Genomic DNA, 18,494 nt, shown 5'->3' on the forward strand with positions numbered 1-18,494 from the left:
AAAAGATAGGGGAATTTGGGGTTTTGAATGGTTTCTTAGGGATCTCAAGGTTGCATGTAGCACACAAGCTGCACTTTGCTTATCCCTGCTCTAAACCTTGGTTGAGGAATCTGTGATTCTCTATGTTGATGGACCAACTCTATAATGGATGAGTATAGTGGGAGCTGGTGGAGGCTGTAGCTCAACAGGACCTGAAGGGCCAAAGGTTCTCCATCCCTATTGTGATGTGGCCATGTTCTGTGAGCATGCTATAAAAGTTGTTAGCCTTGGTACGAACACATTGAGAGTCTTCATGACATTATGTCCCTGGTCTCTGTTAGTTTTAGTACTAGAGGTTCTCTGTGCCAGTGATGGGAATCCTGTAATCCTTCTATTGGACTGCAAGACTAGTTAACCCTAGCAAGTGCAGGCAGTGGTGAAGGATGCTGGGAGCTGCAATCCATAACATCTTCAGGTACACATGATTCCCTCACCAGCTGTTTGCTGTCAGAGTGACAGATGCTGTAAGAAGCTTACAAATATAACCCTTCCATAAAACATGGTGATACTTATGGGAACTGTTTCCATCTGCAGGCTATAAAGAAACCTTCTCAACCCATATCCATATCTGTTGGACTACAACAGTGGTGACTATTGTCATCTAAAACATCTGCCAATTGATATAGGCTGTGCAATGTATGTGACATTTCTCAAACATTAAGCAAGCCGCCTAAAAGAGAAGCAGATTTGCTAGAGATAATACACATTTCTCTCTGACATATCTTTCCTTTCACTTTTGGGTGTATGTTGCCAGACTATGCTTTAAGCTAATTGAGCAATTGCCTGTTTCTTCTTTGATTCCACTCCACTTTGTCTCTACCTAAAGGTAGCCTATAATACAATTGTTGTTTATTATAATCGATTTATTTAAATGATTTCTGTATTGCTTCTCAGTTCACAAGGGCCCTTGAGGCATTGAAAAAACAAAAACCAGTTAAAACCATACAAAGATAAAACAATTTAAAAACAAATTAAAACACTCTTTAAAAACTCCTAAAAACAGCCTAAAAACAATCCTGGAAAATAATTTGAAACTGTTAAAACAGCAATTTCAAACACTGAATGCATTGGCTTCTCACTGGAGCTTAAAAGAGATGGGGCCAGCCTAACTTCCCTCAGTAGGGTGTTCAACAGTTGAGGTGCTGTTATGGAGAATATCCTGTTATGTGTACCCACCAGCCTATCTTCACACAGTTGAGATGTGCAACAGAGCCTTCTCTGAAGATGTCAAATTGCTGGAAGGCTCATATGGAAGGAGGCGGGCTTTCAGACATCTTGTCCTTAAGTTATTTAGGGTTTTGTAGGTTAATATCAGCACCTTGAATTGAACTCAGAAACAAATTGGAAGCCAGTGTAGTTCTTGCAGGACTGGTGTTTTATGGTCTCTAAAATGCACACATAACAGTAGTCCGGCTGCTGCATTTCACACTAGCTGCTGTTTCCAAACACCTTTCAAGGTCAGACACACATACAGCACATTACAGTGGTCTAACCAAGAGTTAAAAAAGACATCATCACTATGACCAGATCTGTCTTCTCAAAGAAAGTGTGCAGCTGGCACAGCAGCTGAAACTAGGCAAGCTACAAATCTTGTTCGAATTAGTGGGTTCCAGACATCCAACAAGCAGCCCTGCACTCAGTGATCAACAAGCCATACTTTCCAAACTCTTATATACCACTTGCAGGGTGAGGGCACAATGCAAAAAGTGCTTTCACAGAAGGAGGGGAAAGCTCTAGATGCAGTTCTCACAAAAGAGCTAACCCATTTTTTTTTAATACTTGCAGTACTTCCATCTGCCCTATGGTGCCAGCTAGTTCTTGTCTCTTATGATTTATTTCTTGTTTTAGTGGCTAAATCCACTCATGGTGTGCCTTCTTTCCATTCTTTCTTTTGCACTGAGGAGAGGATTCCTATGACAAACTTATTCTGGAGTTTGTATATCTTTGACAGCACTCTTACCTGGTGCATAGAATGGTAAGTCTCATGGAAGAAGCTTTTGATACTGTGTTTTGATTCTTTATTTAACAAACATTTCAGGTCCTGATAAGATACCTCTCAGGGAAGAATTTGAACAGATCATGCTGAAAGCGATGCAGGAATTTACTTTAAGAGAGCAGTCCTTACAAATGAGTGCTCAGTGCTTCTCCTTGTCACCAACTCAACTCCCATGGCTTGCCAGGTTAATTGCCAGCGTATCTCAGGACATGGTGCACGTGGTGGTCTCTCAAAATTCCTTGGCTGAAGGCATCTCAGAAACACTGAGATCTCTGAGTGAAATGAAGTGCCAGCAAAGATTACCAGATTATGTGGTTGCAATCTGTACCTCAAAGATCCGGGGTAACGAATTCTGCGTAGTAGTTTTAGGTAGGTATCTTCTTTCTATAGAATGTAGTGATCCAGTACAGGTAAATTTATTGATCCTGTATTCATTTGTGAAATAGGAGACTGGTGTTTGATGTTTCAAACCATCATTTTGGAAATCTAAGACACAGTCATGGTATTAGCACTGGTTTCACAAACAACTGTACTGTATGGTTTATCAGTCATCCACATTTAATTTTGTTCAGCATGGTGTTCTGGTTTGAGCATTGGACTACAATTCTGGTGACCAGGATTCAAATTCCCAATCAGTCATGGAAGACCACTGGGTGACCTTTGACAGCTCACATTTTCTCAACCTCAGAAGACAACAAATGCAAATCTGCTCTGAACAAATCCTTCCAAGAAAACCCTGTGATAGGTCAGCTTTAGGGTTGCCATTAGTCAAAAATGTTTTGAAGGCACACTACAAAAAATATCCTTTTAAATTTGACAAAGGTATTTCTGTTTGTGAAGTCGAGCACTTTCATGGCCGGCATCCATATTTTTTGTGGGTTTTTCGGGCTATGAGGACTTGTTCTAGAAGAGTTTATTCCTGATGTTTCTCCAGCATCTGTGGCTGGCATCTTCAAAGAATGTTGGCATAGAAGTGAGTGGGGTATATATATTTATAATGTGTGACCCTAGGTTGGGAAGAGTGATTTACAAGTTAATTTATGCATTCTGACCTGATACTTGTTGGCATGGTCCAGAATTTCAGTGTTTTGAAACCTCCAAATGGTTTGCAAACTGACCAAGAAAATCCAGCAAATGCTTTGCTCAACAAAGGACAGGAGAGACCCTATCATGGCAGCAGGAGTTTACCACATACCATGCAGCTGTGGACAAGTGTACATAGGTTGCACGAAACATTCAAACATGAATCAAGGAACACGAGAGACACTGTCAACTGAGTCAGTCAGAAAAATCAGCAGTAGCAGAACACGTTATAAACCATCCTGGGCATAAAATGCTGTTTTAAAACACTGAAATTCTGGACCATGGCAACAACTATCAGGTCAGAATGCACAGGGAAGCCATTGAAATCCAGAAAAACCTAGACAACTTCAACAGGAAAGAAGAAATCCTTAAAGTGAACAAAGTTTAGCTACCAGTCCTGAAAAATACCAAAATTAAGACCCAGCAAAATGCAAATGGAAACCACCAAGGATCAGGGTTTTTCACAGCAGACAATGGATCACTAATTAAATTGACACAAATCCTCCTTGTATATCCTCCCACCCTGAGGCCTTGCCATTCAACAACAGAACAATTCACAGATTAATATGTAAATCATTTTTCCCAACCTAGGGTCACACAGTGTGTGTGTGTGTGTGTGTGTGTGCGCGCACACACACACACATATATATATAATGTATGTATGTATGTATGTATATATACCCCACTCACTTCCATGCCATCATTCTCTGAAGATGCAAGCCTCAGATGCCGGCGAAAAAACCACAAAAAAGTATTTCTGTTTCTTTGTACTTCCCCAGTGATTTTGAGTGACATTCATTTCCACTGTGAACCAGAGACATCTGTTATTATTTTATTAATAAACCCACAAGCAGACAAATATGTGGAACATTTTGGACACAGCCGTTCAAACATACTGTTTGGACAAGTAACCAGCATGTTGCAACTACTCTGTTTCTCAGAGGTGGTTCCATGATTCTCATGGAACACATAGAACCTTCCTGCTTTCTTAAGCTTATATCTAACCACAGTCCCCCAGAACTGCACACATACATCTTGTTTTTGCTTTTTTTTTTTGTACTTTTACTTCAGCACCATCTCCATCCTTCTTGATAATACCAGATCTTTTTTTTAACTACTGATTGAAAAGGTGTTTTAGCAATTAGTTCATGAATAGGATGAACCTGCAATATTTGTAGGGCGGACATGCAGTATTTTGTGTTGATATAAACCGGGGGTCGGCAACCTACAGCCCACGGGCCACATGCGGCCCGCCGAGACGTTGGGACCGGCCCCAGCTCGGTCCTGCCGCTGATTGCCGCCGCCAAAGGCCCCGCGGGGCCTTTGGCCTGTTGTGGAAGCACGCGGGGCCTTTGGAGGCGGACAAGGGGGGGCCATTGGCCTCTAGCGCAGGTGCGCGGGGCCATTGGCCTCTAGCGCAGGTGCGTGAGGAGGAGGGAGGGAGGGAGGAAGGAGCAGGAGGAGGAGGGAGGGAGGAAGGAAGGAAGGAGGAGGAAGGAAGGAGGAGGAAGAGGAGGAGGATGAGGGAGGAAGGAAGGAGGAGGAGGAGGAGGATGAAGAAGAAGAAGAGGAGGAGCAGGAGGAGGATTTCCATTCCATTTTTACAGGTCTGCTTTGTTTTAACAATGATGATGATGATGGTGATGGTCATATTGATATGAACCAGCTTCAGAGGCACGGCCAATGTAAATTGCTGTGATTTTTACAAACTCATGCGCAGTGAAGAAAAACCACAGTCCCTTGACCAAGTACACACTTCTGAGAAGTACACTTGGTGCAAGAACTGTGAAACCACCTTGACATGTTCAATATACATAGCCATGTGAACCCAAAGAGTTTGGTTATGCAATAAGCCTCTGAAATATGCAAGAGGCCATGTTAAGTAAAGCCATGTTCAATGCCCAAATGTGTTGTTTGGAATGGGGGGAGGAGGGGTTGGCCAGAAAGGGAAGTACATTTCTGCCATCTGTCTAGGAATAATGCCCAAATGTCCTCCATTTTGATCATGCCTAAGAAACATGCATTTATATTAACATTATTTAAAAATCATCCAATGTTTTCGCATGTCCTCAATTTTTAAAAAATGTGTCCTACATTTGAAAATGTTGTCCTATATTATTTAATTATTTATTTTTTGGCTCCCCGGCCCCCGGCTCAAAAAGGTTGCCTACCCCTGATATAAACAGTATGTAACACACACATCAATATATTTAGGCTCAAATGTTAAATGGTCAAATACACTTTGTTTTACAAAATATCTACCCCTTTCCTCTTAACTATAAGATACTTGTGCCCATTGTAGTTATTCCCATAATGGATGCCAAGGCCCATTACTGTTCACTGAAAGCAGGGTTGGCAAAAGGTACACAGTGGGCTAAATGCAGCTCCCCAAGTCCATTTTCTGGTCTCCAATAGTCCCACTGCCCTCCAATGTTCACTAAAAATGCCCAGTAGCACCTCCTCAAGCCCCTGGCTGGCACAATTTGCCATTTTGTTCCTCCACACAATCTGTTTGAATCTCTTATGGACTTATTTCCAGAGCAAGGAGTAAGCAGAAGATCATTTCCAGTCTTGAAAAAAAGGCTCATGTAGGCCTAAACCAGGTAAAGAAAGACACAGATGGAATGGTAATGCCAACGATACCTCCCTAATGTATCTCCTCATGCCCATGTTTGATTGAAAGTGGGCCTTCTACAGCTAAGACACTGTTGGCTAAATCAAACACTGGATGCCTGGCTTACATGGAAAGTTTCTGAAAAGAGTTGCCTTCCCATCTATGTGGACAAAGACTCCTACTGAAGGAGGTACTAAATATGATCCAAGATTTCTTTATGAAACCTAACCCTCAGTTGAAAGGCATGAGAGAATCCATGAAACATTACCACTGGGCCAAAAGCATCACTCCTTCCCTGACTGATTGGGAATGGATGACAATCATCCAGTACTTCACATTTACATGAGGTATTCCTACCCATTCATTGTTCTTGGAGTTGATCAAGAACACAGAGAATTGAATTAAAATGCCACCTTCATTTTGCACCCCATTAGTGTTTGGCAAATGTGTGAGGTACATTGATGATTAATACTTGTTCCTGCTGATAAAGCAACTCTTATAAGTAGCCTCAATTTCAAAACCACCAAACGCACTTAGCTCAGATTGAACTAGCAAAAGTGGTGGCATACTGTACAATTATAGCACTAGGGTTGCACTTTAACAACCATTGTAAAGAATCCTAGGATTTGTAGTTTTGCAAAATATTTAGAATTTTCTGCCAGAGAATAGTAGTGCTATAGTCCCTCCCTCAACTACAAATCCCATGAATCCATAGCATGTAGCAATGGCAGTTAAAGTATCATAAGGATGTTATTGTGTGGTGTGAAAGAGAACTGTGTCATTTCAAGGCATGGAAGGGGTCGTGTTGTTGATATGACAGCCACCCAGGAGCGACCATCATTTATTGTTAGATAATGCAAGGTTCTTTTCCCTTAGATCAGTGATTCTCAAACAGGTGTGTGTGTGTGCGCGTGTGCACAAAAACTATTCAAGAGGTGTGTGTGTGAAACTTGGAAACTGATCTCTCCTCCTTCTCCTCTTCCCAAACTTTTTTATGTGTAAAATTTGCACATGTGTTGAATTCAACTCCCTGATCAGTTATGAAACCCACTGGGTGATCTGGGGCAAGACACATGCTCTCAGCCTCAAGGGAAGACAATGGCAAAACTCCTCTGAACAAATCTTGCCAAGGAAACCCTATGATAGGTTCACCTTAGGGTAGTCATAAGTTGGAAACTACTTGAAGGTACACAACAACAAAATTTGAATGATTATATTTCCTTATAAAATGTTAAAACTTGAATATACATAAATGTAAAAATGAAAATACACACACTAAATAAATAAAATATTTTTATTCATATATTATGTTGAGTGGGGGCAGTGTGACATCCGCTTACAGAAGTAAATGGGGAGTCCCAAGGGTAAAATTTTGAGTACCAGTGCCCTAAATTGTTTCTGAACATTGCTGTGCCTTGGCTTTCAGAAAGTGAGTATAGTTGGCTGAAGAGTTTTTCATCAATAATTTCATCTCAGGGAGGAAATGACAAGTTTAATTGGATGACTACTGATGAGAGTAGCCAAATGTTAGGCTATAATTTCTCCTTTGTGGACTAGGGAACTTCCTTGAGGCTGGCATTTACAGAATTTTGACTCAGTTACTCTTTTTTATGCCTGCTCCTTACAGCTCACTTGGAAATATTGTGAACAAAAATCAATTAAAATTGTTGTTAGTTATATTGAAAAATTGATGAAAGCTGGAAGTTTTTATTTCCTTTTAAATCTGGATGGAAAGTGAACCAAAAGTTGTATTATTTCAGTTCAGTTCTGACTTAGATGACAGTTATTTCCTTATGCATTTATTACCCTGTAAAATACCATATTCAGGGCACAAGGTCTGCCTTATGTTCCCCATGTAGGAAAAAAATCCAGTCTGAGAAATTAATTTGTAGCCATTAAAAACAATTGTAAATGTAGACAGCTTTGTTAGGGACAGTTCTTGTTTCAGGCCTACTTATGTTCCTTTTTGGACCAAAATTTCCCTCTGCATGACATCTTTTAACCAGAAGAGCATTCACAGGCCAACCTGACCTTGGGGAACAGCAGGCAAAAGATGTGCTAAATTGATGCGAAAATGCACTCTTCTCTTTTTCTTTCTAATCTAGATGAAATTGTAAGACTTGCTCACCGAATAGTTAGTTTGTGTTAACATATTGACCCATTATCCATTGGAACATACAGTGCAGTTTTTACAAACATGCAGAATCTCCTTCATTCTATTAAAAGCAGCTGAATTTCTCTTGCATTAACTGTGTAAACATATGACTGCTATGAGAGCAAGACAGAAAACAGAAGACAACTTTTCTTTAATCATCTGCATTTTTACTGTACAGTGGTACCCCGGGATACGAATGCGCCGCCTTACGAAATTTCCGGGTTACGAAAAAAATCCATTGAAAAAAACATTTCCGGGTTACGAAGGTTATTTCGGGTTACGAAGAAAAATTTGGTGCTTTTCGGCGCGATTTCACACGGAATCGCGGCTTTCGCTATTAGCGCCTATGGGCTTTTCGGCTAGCGAAAGTTTCCGGGTTACGAAAGCGGCGGCGGAACGAATTAATTTCGTAACCCGGGGTACCACTGTACTATGTTTCTGCTGCAGATGTGAATTTTTAAATAATGAAAACCTTTAACAAGGCAAATCTATGTATTTTTAAATCTCAGTTGAACTCATTAGGGCTATTGCTCAATAAGTATATGTAGGTTTGTATTCTTAGAGGTTGTCCACATAGGCCAAAAGGCCCAGGTTCCCCCCAGTCCCATGTTGTCCATTTTGGATGACACAAATCAAAATCCTGGGAGCGGGATTGGATTTGATCCTGCCAGACCAGATGCAGATGGAGGTGGGGATCTGCAGTGGTACCAGATCTATGGCATGAGGATGGGTGGACATATAAACAGCCACCCATCCCCACACCGGCCTGGGGACCAATCCATGGGCTCAGCCCATGCTTTCCTGGCCCATCTGCTCAGCCGCTTAGTATCAGAAAAGGCTCTTAATATTTGAAACTGAATTATATCAAATACACACCCAAGGAAGATACAACCAACATGCCAAATTATTATTTCAGAGTGAATGAAATGACAGGAAACATAGTGGGATATTCTGGGGAAATAAAGAATAGTTTTATAATTGAAGCCATATACAGCAATAAGTATATCTAACTAATGCAAAGATTTTTTGTTTCAAATCATGAACTGTCAATAGATTTGGTGAATACTATTTAAAATCAACTTTGTTACCTACTACATAGTAAAAAGGATATAGAACTCTATCCTTATGTCTTGGGGCCTTCAAAATACTTGGATAGAAATTATATATAAACAAATAAACATATTTCTTGAGGCTAACCTAAAACAGGGTCTCACAATCATTTCATCAAGTTTTATGCAATGCAGGACAATCCTTGTATTTTTAAAAGCTACTTATAAATGTGAACCAGTAAATCCATATGCACTTGGAAGCTATAATTTAAAGCTGTGAATGGATAACTCCATTAATATGGCTGCTGTGAAGGTCATTAAGAAGAAATGAATGTAGGCGAAGTCCTTGTAATGAAGTGTCTTGTGATTTCTCTCTCCCCCCCCCCCCCTGTTCTCTAGGACAACACCAGTCTAGAGCATTGGCAGAGAGCATGCTTACTACTAGTGAGTTTTTAAAGGAGATCAGTTATGAGCTCATTACTGGAAAAGTTAGTTTTCTGGCATCACATTTCAAAAACACATCTTTAGGTGAGTGATCCTGCTGTTACAGCTCTCTCTAAGTTATGAATATGACAGTTTTCACACATCAAAAAATGGACCAAGTTGATTGTGTCCAAAATGAATACAGGCCTACTTAACACCTATTCCCAGAAAACCAGTGCATATCTTTCAGAACTACTATGAGAAATTCTAACCAATTCATCCTTGTGTTTGGGGGTGGGAGTGGCCCTCTGTAGCTGGTGAAGCTCAGCAGGGCAGACCATAGGGGAGCAGCATCCCAGGAACAAGAAACAGGAAATTATCACAAGGTGACAGGATAGAGACAGATCGTTCCAATGTCCTTATCCTGTGATCTGAGTGAAAGTGATCGTGTGAATCACTTTTACATGAAAGCAGGCTGAAAAGCGCTTTCAACTGTCATGGTAATAATGGGTTGTTCTGTTATTACAAAGCACTGCAAATAACAGGAGAACACTTTCAGCTGATGGCTGAAAGCGCTTTTCAGCCCGCTTTCATGTGAAAGTGATTTGCACGATCACTTTCTCTCACACTTCTCGGACGGCTGATTGACTGGTTCAGTGTGCTTGCAAGTAAAAGTGATTCGTTTGAACTTTCAAAATCCAGTCTGGTCTCTAGAGCATTATCAAGGTCTCTTGGTTACAGTATTGAACACCACATAATAAATTCTGGACCACCATTGCTATTTGAGGAGAGCAGCTCAGCAATGTTTTGCTCAAGAATTATGTGTTTGGATTTATTTAAATATTTAATACTTTTAAGATTATTTAATAAATATTAAATATAAAATCCAAATGAGAGCCAGTGTGATACAGTGGTTTGAATACTGGATTAGGACTATGGGAGACCAGGGTTTGGATCTCTACTTAGCCATGTAAGCCCACTGGGCAATCTCTCTTAAGTCTCTGTTGGGGCTGGGCTGCTGCTGCTTCCTGGCACCCTTTCTTGGATTTGACGTGGCTGCTGGGCAAGTGGGAGAAAGAGGCAATATGCTTTTCCCCCTGGCCAGAAAGCAGCCCCTTCCTGACAGCAGTTGCTGCTTCAGGCTGCTGCCAGCACCTGGCACCCTTTTCCATGTCTGACAAAGCTGAGTGAGTGAGAGAGAGAAGTGACTAGCTTTCCTGGCCACCAGACCTAGAAGGCACATCCTTCCCATTAGTGGCCATTGGTGGGGATGGGCTTCTGCTGCCACTGTGAAGCCTTTGTTCTGCTTTGCCAGCAGCCCACCAGATGGGCAGCAGCATCACCCTGCCCCAGCGGCTGCTGCACCTGAGGAACAGCAGAGGTGCCTTGGCTGGTGGAGGGGAGTGGCCAGGGGATTCCGGAATGAATGCTCCATCGAGTGTTCACCCCCCTCTGAGGTGTCACCTAGTGTGGTCCACACTCCTTGCACACACCCCTAGTGACACCCATTGTGGTTTGGGTGTTGGACTAGGACCCTGGAGACCAGGGTTTGAATTCTTCTCAGCCATGGAAACTCATTGGAGGAACCTAGGACAAGTCACATTCACTCAGAGGAAGGCAGTGGCAAAAACCCCTCTGAAGAAATCCCCCCCAAAAATGTTGTAGATTTGCTTTAGGGTCACCATAAGTCATAAGAAGCATGAAGGCACACAACAACAACACCTGTCCTCCAAAAAGGAACAAAACCATCACAAGGCAGCATCAACAGCAGTACCACTCCCATTACCAATTGCTTGCCTATTTATGATTCTTAGGTGCGTTACAGACCACCCCTTTGGGGCGGCCTGTAGGTGCTCCTTTCCCTGGTGTATCGGGGCCTCAGCTGCCAGAACGGCAGCCTCCGAGGCCCCGATCTGCCACCTTTCAGGCCGCGGGAAAGCGGCAAAAGGCCGCTTCCCCGTGGCCTGGAAAGGGGTGTCCTTGGGGCTTCAAGCCCCAAGGACACCCGGCGACGGCGGGGAGGAGGAGAAAGAGGCCGCTTGGCCCCTTTCTCCTCTGTGTTGCTGGCGCAGCCATCTAAAGGCTGCGCCCAGCGACACAAAGCTGGAAGGAGCTCCGAAACGGAGCTCCTTCCGGGGCCGCGGAAAGGGCGCACTAGGCACCCTCACACGGCCCCACTACGTCACAACCGCGCCGCCTCGTTTGGAGGCGGCGCGGTCGTAACGTAGTCATGGCGGCTGTGTGGAATGGCCGCCGCTATTTTGTACGTGCTGAGCACGTACAACCCCAGTACGTGCTCAGCCACTAGGGTTCCTAACCCTAGTATGTGCTCAGCACGTACTTAGAGGCCTGTCTGTAACGGGCCTTAGTTTTTAGTCCCTGGTGATAAATAAAACCTGGACTTCGCTGATTGATTGTAACATTTACGTTAAACTTCACTGAATCAGAGCTATTTGTAAAAAAAATGCTAGATAAATATTAAGTATGACATGTCTTCCTTTGCACTATTTCTTTTGAAAATTTCAGAAGGGTGTTTTAGATAACTTATTCATATAATTTTTTTGTTTTAATCCTTTACTAGGTGATGAACTGGATAAGTTGCTAGAGACAATGCAGCAGAAACGAGGAGATAATGTTATAATTCCATTCAATGGAGATGTTAATGAATGTGTGTCATCTCAAGAAGCAGCTGCCATGATTTGCACCCAAGAACTAGGTAAGGCTTGTTTCTCAAGAACTGAAACAATAATAATAATAATAATAATAAATAAATTTTATTTTTACCCCGCCTTTCCAAAAAATGATCAAGGCGGCTTACAAAGATTAAAAGCAATTACAATACGAAGTAAAAGAATTACAATATAAAAGTTAAAACATTACTACATAAAATGGGAACAGGAATCAGGAAAAATAGACATGTTAATGGTAAGAATAATCAAATCACAATGGTCCGGGGTCAGAAGAAGGAAAACGAGGGGCAGAGGAAAAACAATTAACTAAAGTGGGAAGGCCATCCGAAATAAGTATGTTTTTAAATTCTTTTTAAAAGAATCTAATGAGGCAGCGGAGCGAAGCTCTACGGGGAGCTTATTCCAAGAGAATGCGGCAACGATGGCAAAAGCCCTCTGTGAGGTCCTCACAAGATGTGATCTAGGAACCTCCAACAGATTAGTCCCGGATGTTCTAAGTGTGCGGGGCGGATTATATGGGGAGAGGCGGTCCTCCAAGAACCCTGGGCCCAAGCCATTTAGGGCTTTATAGGTCAAAACCAACACCTTGTATTGAGCTCGGAAGCGAATAGACAGCCAATGTAGATCTTTTAAAATAGGTGTTATATGGTCCGACCTGGAAGTACCAGCGACCAATCTAGCTGCCATGTTCTGTACCATTTGCAGCTTTCGGGTTTGGTACAAGGGTTGCCCCATGTAGAGCGCATTGCAGAAATCAATATAAGTCAAAACCAAATATTTGAATTATTTCCACCAATCAGAGAATATGAGGTAGGATAGGGCAATATGTGGCCCGCCAAATGGTGCTGGAAGTGAACTCCGATCAACCAAAGCCAGCATAATAAATAAGAATGTTTGGAGCAAGTATAAAGGCTTGATCTATAGATATCTCATCTTACAACCATGCAGCCATCCAACCTTGCTTTTAAGTGAATAGGTTTTTCCACCAGCTTTTTCCACCGTGAAGCAACAGAAGACCTGGAAGGCAACTGCTATGATTGTAAATCTCTTGTCACAATTTCCCTAGTCCCAACTCTGCAAGAGAAATGTCAGGAGTTCTGCAGCTGAAGAACTTGGCTTCTTGTAGGTTTACAAAGGATTTGTTAAAGATGGCCTTTCTTCAGATTGGGGAAATGTGCCTACAGTTTGCTTGCTATGCATTTAAATGTTAAACTTTTGATTTCATTCCTATTTTCATGTCTTTTGCAAATAGCTTAGGATGGGGGGAAAACCATTTCACAACTTGACCCCCTGATGATTTCAGTAACAGATGGAGGACCTGATCTGGTTCCTCTTAGCATCTGTATACCCAGAACAATCCTGCATATGCACATTGTTACAGTGCACTAATTTTCCTATGTTAAATGATTTATAAACTCGGGCAAGCCAGCTTAAGTGGTGTGAGGAAGGCTTAAATGCCTTAGAAGCTTTACTGTTAAATCTGTAGCAGTTTTGTGCTCATTGCTAGAAAAGCAAAAAAGATCCAATGGATGCATGCTGTTTTTTTTAAACATGTTGCAGGGACAATCTGATAATTTTAAAATTATATGTATTATATGATATTAGGTTTTAACAAACATATGCATACATTACTTTGGGAAGACAAAGACACCTTTCATGATCAGGAAAGAAATTTATTCTGCAAACAAACAAATATTGCTATGTTTAAGGCATTGCTAAGAGTCTAATGGCCCACTCCTAAACATTCTAACTAAGAGGTTAATGCTATAAATTTAATTTAATTTAACTTTGAATAAACAGGAAATACCAATAATTTAGCTTGAGGTATGAAAATGTTTTTTAATGGTAGGAGTAGATTGTGCGTTTCATAGACAGGCGTCTTAAAATGTCATCAGTTTCATCTTCCTTGATGAAATGTTTTCCATAACACTTTAATACGGGCACTTCTGTCCTAAACACATAATTGAAAACTTCAGTTCATCTTCAAGAGAGAATTATCTCAGCCTTGCTGTTGTTGTTTTTATTGTGTGTACCTTCAAGTCATTTCTTACTTATAGATGTTAAGGCTTGCCTTTCATAGAGGTTTCTTGGCAAGATTTGTTCAGAGGAGTTTTTCCATTGTCTTGTAGGAGTTGAATTATTCAGATGCCATTGGACTGTAAGTCCCAGTAGCTCTACCCTACATAGCAAATGGTTAGGAATTCTATGAGCTGCAATCCAACAACATCTGGAAGATCATATGACTTTTAGGGACAGAACTTTGGCCTCCTTCCATCTCTTCAAGAGCTAAGATTGCACAGTTTGGGGGTGTCTGGTGTGGAGAGCTTAGAGTGTCTCTTGTTCTATTGTAATATCTGAATCAGGTACATCCTGTCTTGGTGTCACTCATACAGTCTCTGAACACATGCCCAGGGAATGATAGCCATGCCCAGCCTTTCTAAGCTTCAGAGATAGAAATTAACCATCAGGTATCTCTGGGCAGTTCTCTAGGACTAGAATGTAAATTAGAGCTTTTCTTTTTCATAGATTTGGACACTGAAACCTTCCAGATTTATCAGCCTCAGCTCACAATTGCCAGAAAGCTCTTGTCACAGGTATGTGCCATAGCAGACAGTGGTAACCAAAGCCTGGATCTGGGTCACTTCAGCAAAGTAGATTTCATCGTTGTGGTCCCTCGATCAGAAGTGTTGGTCCAACAAACCATTCAACGGATTCGACAATCAGGTAAAAAATAATAATAATCGGGCTCAGAACTTTGATCTCTGACACTTTTACAAAGTAGTGTGTTAGGAGTTATTTATTATTTAGAGTAGTGTTGGTGACAACTTTGGTAACATATCATTATCATCATCTATGTCACCATCATTTTAATGAAAATTAGAAATGAGAAGAAACTAAGAAACAGAGCCTTATCATATGAGAAGTCAAATGGATTTTTCCAGTCTGAAGATGCCAGCCACAGATGCTGGCGAAATGTCAGGGAGAAACTCTTCTAGAACATGGCCACATAACCCACAAAAACCCACAAAAAACTATAAATGGCATACTTTTACAACCATCTTCCTCAGGAAGAAAACAGAAGTGCTATGATGACATGTGAAGAGGTACAGAGAAAGCCACTACTCTCCTGTTCCGTTTCAGTTCTCTTTTCTCATGCAGTAAGGCTCTAAGAATTAGAGTGGCCCAAATGACCCTCCAAAAACAGTATTTCAGAAGTAACAATTAAATGTTACTTATTACATAGAAAAGGTAACTAATAGTAGCAGTTGTTCTATTATTTCACAAAAGGAATATCATTATGCCCTGGTCATTCCACAAAAGAATGTGTTCACAAGTAACAAAGTTACTTGCAGTGCATTACTTCCAGATTTTGGCCTAACTTGACAAACTTCAGGACTAGATACATAGGAGATCAGAATGAACAAAAGCACATAATTCCCAAATCACTGATATGATGTAATATGATGTGTGTAAGTGTAACCATATATAAACACTGGGGAAAAGGAAACAGAAGTACTTATCCAGTGAGCCTGATAACTTAGCTGACATTTGTTTGATCTATTCCGAGTTCAGATTCAGAACTGACTTTGTTCTGGTTTCAGTGTATTATGTTTTAAAAGATAACTTTAGTTTTCTCTATTTTGGAGCAGAAATTCATTACTCATTTCTTTTCTTAGGTGTTCTTGTAGACTTGGGCCTTGAAGAAAATGGAGCAGCTTACCAAAGAGCTGAAAAATATGTGGTGCGGCTAGACAATGAGATTCAAACCAAGTTTGATGTTTTCATGAGACGGGTGAAGCAGAATCCATACACACTTTTTGTGCTGGTACATGACAATGCCCATGTAGATCTGACAAGGTAATTCCTTCAAAAAACTTTTCATTACTATGCTGTTTGTTAAATTGGATGATGAGGATGAACTCTGAAGGATGTTTCTGCAGCATTTCATATACTGTGTGGCAAGAAGTGAACCACATCTGAATCCTTTTGTGGGAGAAAGGCAGGATATAAATCCTTGAAATAAATAAAATAAATAAATCTTTGGAACATGTCTGCCCTAGGTGATATTGCCAAGAAACCTGGTCTTAATATTGCCATGGGGTTAGCATGGACCCACAGTTAGAATCTGAGAATTATAACTATTAGGAAACAAGTAAGAGTACAGAAAATGGCAGTGTTTCTTCATGACAAAGATTCTGCTTGTCATGTATTATACAATGTTGTGGCATGCATTAAAATATAGAATATTGCAGATAGGAAAGGAAAAACTTCCTGGATCCACTGGTCCACTTTTGTAATAGTTCCTTTTCTGTATTCCACCATGGGTTTCTAGTACCCTACTCAATTCATTTTGTATGATGCAGATTGTGTCATGCAAAATGTCATGCCAAATCTACATCTCAGAGGTATATGAAAAACTTGTGAAATGTCATGTTTTGCTTATACCTCTGAAATGTAGATTTGGTGTAGACTGATTAGGCATGGACCACACCCCACATTGAGGCATATCAGTTACTCTCTTCTGATTCATACTTTCTGATTTTACTAAGCCTCCTCAACTACTTGAAAAATCCTTGAAATTGAGTGGTATAATATTGATCACCTTCACACCCTTATGGCTTGACACTACAGAGACATTCTCCATATAGTTCATACCAATTGCAGTTTTTAAACATGTAGAACACAACCAAGGTATGAATGAAATGTACTTTTATTATTTTGTAGAGATTAGTTGGAAGGGAAGCTTCTAAATATTATGCCCTGATTTTTTGTGGACCAAGTGATTCCTGTAATTTTAATCCTTGAAAAATCTCTGGATTATGGAAAAGAATGTAAAAATTGTATATTTTATCTCTTCTCTTAGTGCCATTTCAAGCTCTCTCTCTCATGGAGAGCCTAGCTATGGATTTGCAGACAGAGTGATAAATTGCAGAGAGGTCCTTGAAGCTTTCAATCTCCTTGTTCTCCAAGTGAGTTCTTTCCCATATGGCCTTCAAACAATTCAGTCCAGAATCAGTTCTGCCAATGAAGTACACTGGATACAATTTGGCAATATGGTAAGAGACTAAATTTTGTAAATACAATGAAGTTCTTGGGAACTGTTTACATGCTCATGTAAGCATCTTTGGCCTTTAACCATAGTGGTGTTACAGAGGAAGGAAATATTTTCTATGCTGATATAATAAAGTCTGTATGCTTTCCTTCAGTAGCCAATCAGTATTTCCTGATCACATTAAAAAAGAACAAAACAGTAAATTTTACAAAACACCCAAATGAATATAAGGACAATATAAAAGGATTCAATCAATAAAAAATTTAAAAGAATTTAAAATTGTAAATGTTAGCAGTGTGGAAATGTCTATGAATATATAAAGGTTTTTGCCTGGCATTGCATTAATAGTGAAGGTAATGCCAGAGAAGCTTTCTAGTGGAGCTTATACTCATAGATTAGATGCCCCCACCAAAGGTGTCACAGCTATAGATTAGGTGTTGCTACCCAAAAGACACATGGAGTAGAAATCCTTGTATTCAGTCCAAACTTGGCAAATGGGTCCTTGAACAGTCTAGGGAAATGTCCAGTGTTCAATCTTGTTAAGTTTCTTGAGATCAGTTTCAAATGTTGTGCCTAACGATGTGGACAAGACGGCTGAGTCACTCGATCCCACTACATGTAAGACTGATTACTGGCCATGTTGGCTGATACGGTAAAGTAATAGTGGATTAATCAGATGGGTGCAAGGGAAGGTGGCTGTCACATTGAAAGAGGGCAGACTCTCCCCTGAAGAGGACTTCCCTTTCCTATGTATTTGAAATTCTGCTCCATTGTAAAAATCTCCTTTGGGGCAAGGTGCTTTAAGTGTGTGATCACTGGCCAACTTCAGATGTTCTTGGAGAAAGCAGATTATCTGGACCCACTTCCATCTGGTTTCAGGCCACCATTTGATATTGAAACATACTGAATATTCCTAACAGCCTACTCTAGGTGAAACACAAGGGGTATGCTGCCCTGTTGATTCTCAGTGTCTTTTGATACGATTGACCAAGCTATCCTACTGGACTGGATCTATGAGATGAGAGTAGGAAGCCCTATTTTGTGGTTGTTTCACTCCTGTCTACAGACTGATTCCAGAGAGTAGCAATGGAATGGGGGGGCAGTGGTGGGAATCTGTTAGATCCCTCCAGGGTGGCTCCGACGGCGGCAGCAGGCCCCTGGGAGGCCAGTTGCCTCCGCTGGGGCCCTCCAGGAGGGCTCCTGCGATAGCAGCGGGCCTCCCAGAGGCCCGTTGCCTTCGCTGGGGTCCTCCAGGAGGGCTCCGGCGGCAGCAGCGGGCCCCTGGGAGGCCAGTTGCCGTCGCAGGGGCCCTCCAGGATGGCTCCGGCGGCGGCAGCGGGCCCCTGGGAGGTCAGTTGCCGTCGCAGGGGCCCTCCAGGAGGGCTCCGGCGG

General features: G+C 41.3%; 1 protein-coding gene across 1 annotated transcript in view; it reads left to right on the top strand.

The window, feature by feature from the left end:
- GREB1L (GREB1 like retinoic acid receptor coactivator) overlaps positions 1 to 18,494 on the top strand; it is a 223,387-nt gene that overhangs the window by 148,450 nt on the left and 56,443 nt on the right. The window contains exons 12-17 of the mRNA XM_089517153.1: positions 2,078 to 2,404; positions 9,336 to 9,464; positions 11,941 to 12,075; positions 14,576 to 14,773; positions 15,727 to 15,907; positions 16,914 to 17,106. Of these exons, the coding sequence (XP_089373279.1) occupies positions 2,078 to 2,404; positions 9,336 to 9,464; positions 11,941 to 12,075; positions 14,576 to 14,773; positions 15,727 to 15,907; positions 16,914 to 17,106 (1,163 nt within the window). The remainder of the gene's footprint in view (positions 1 to 2,077; positions 2,405 to 9,335; positions 9,465 to 11,940; positions 12,076 to 14,575; positions 14,774 to 15,726; positions 15,908 to 16,913; positions 17,107 to 18,494) is intronic.

Source organism: Sceloporus occidentalis, unplaced genomic scaffold (genome assembly GCF_023333645.1).
Source record: "Sceloporus occidentalis isolate IW3139 unplaced genomic scaffold, rSceOcc1.0.p SCAF_3, whole genome shotgun sequence".
NCBI classification, from domain to species: domain Eukaryota; kingdom Metazoa; phylum Chordata; class Lepidosauria; order Squamata; family Phrynosomatidae; genus Sceloporus; species Sceloporus occidentalis.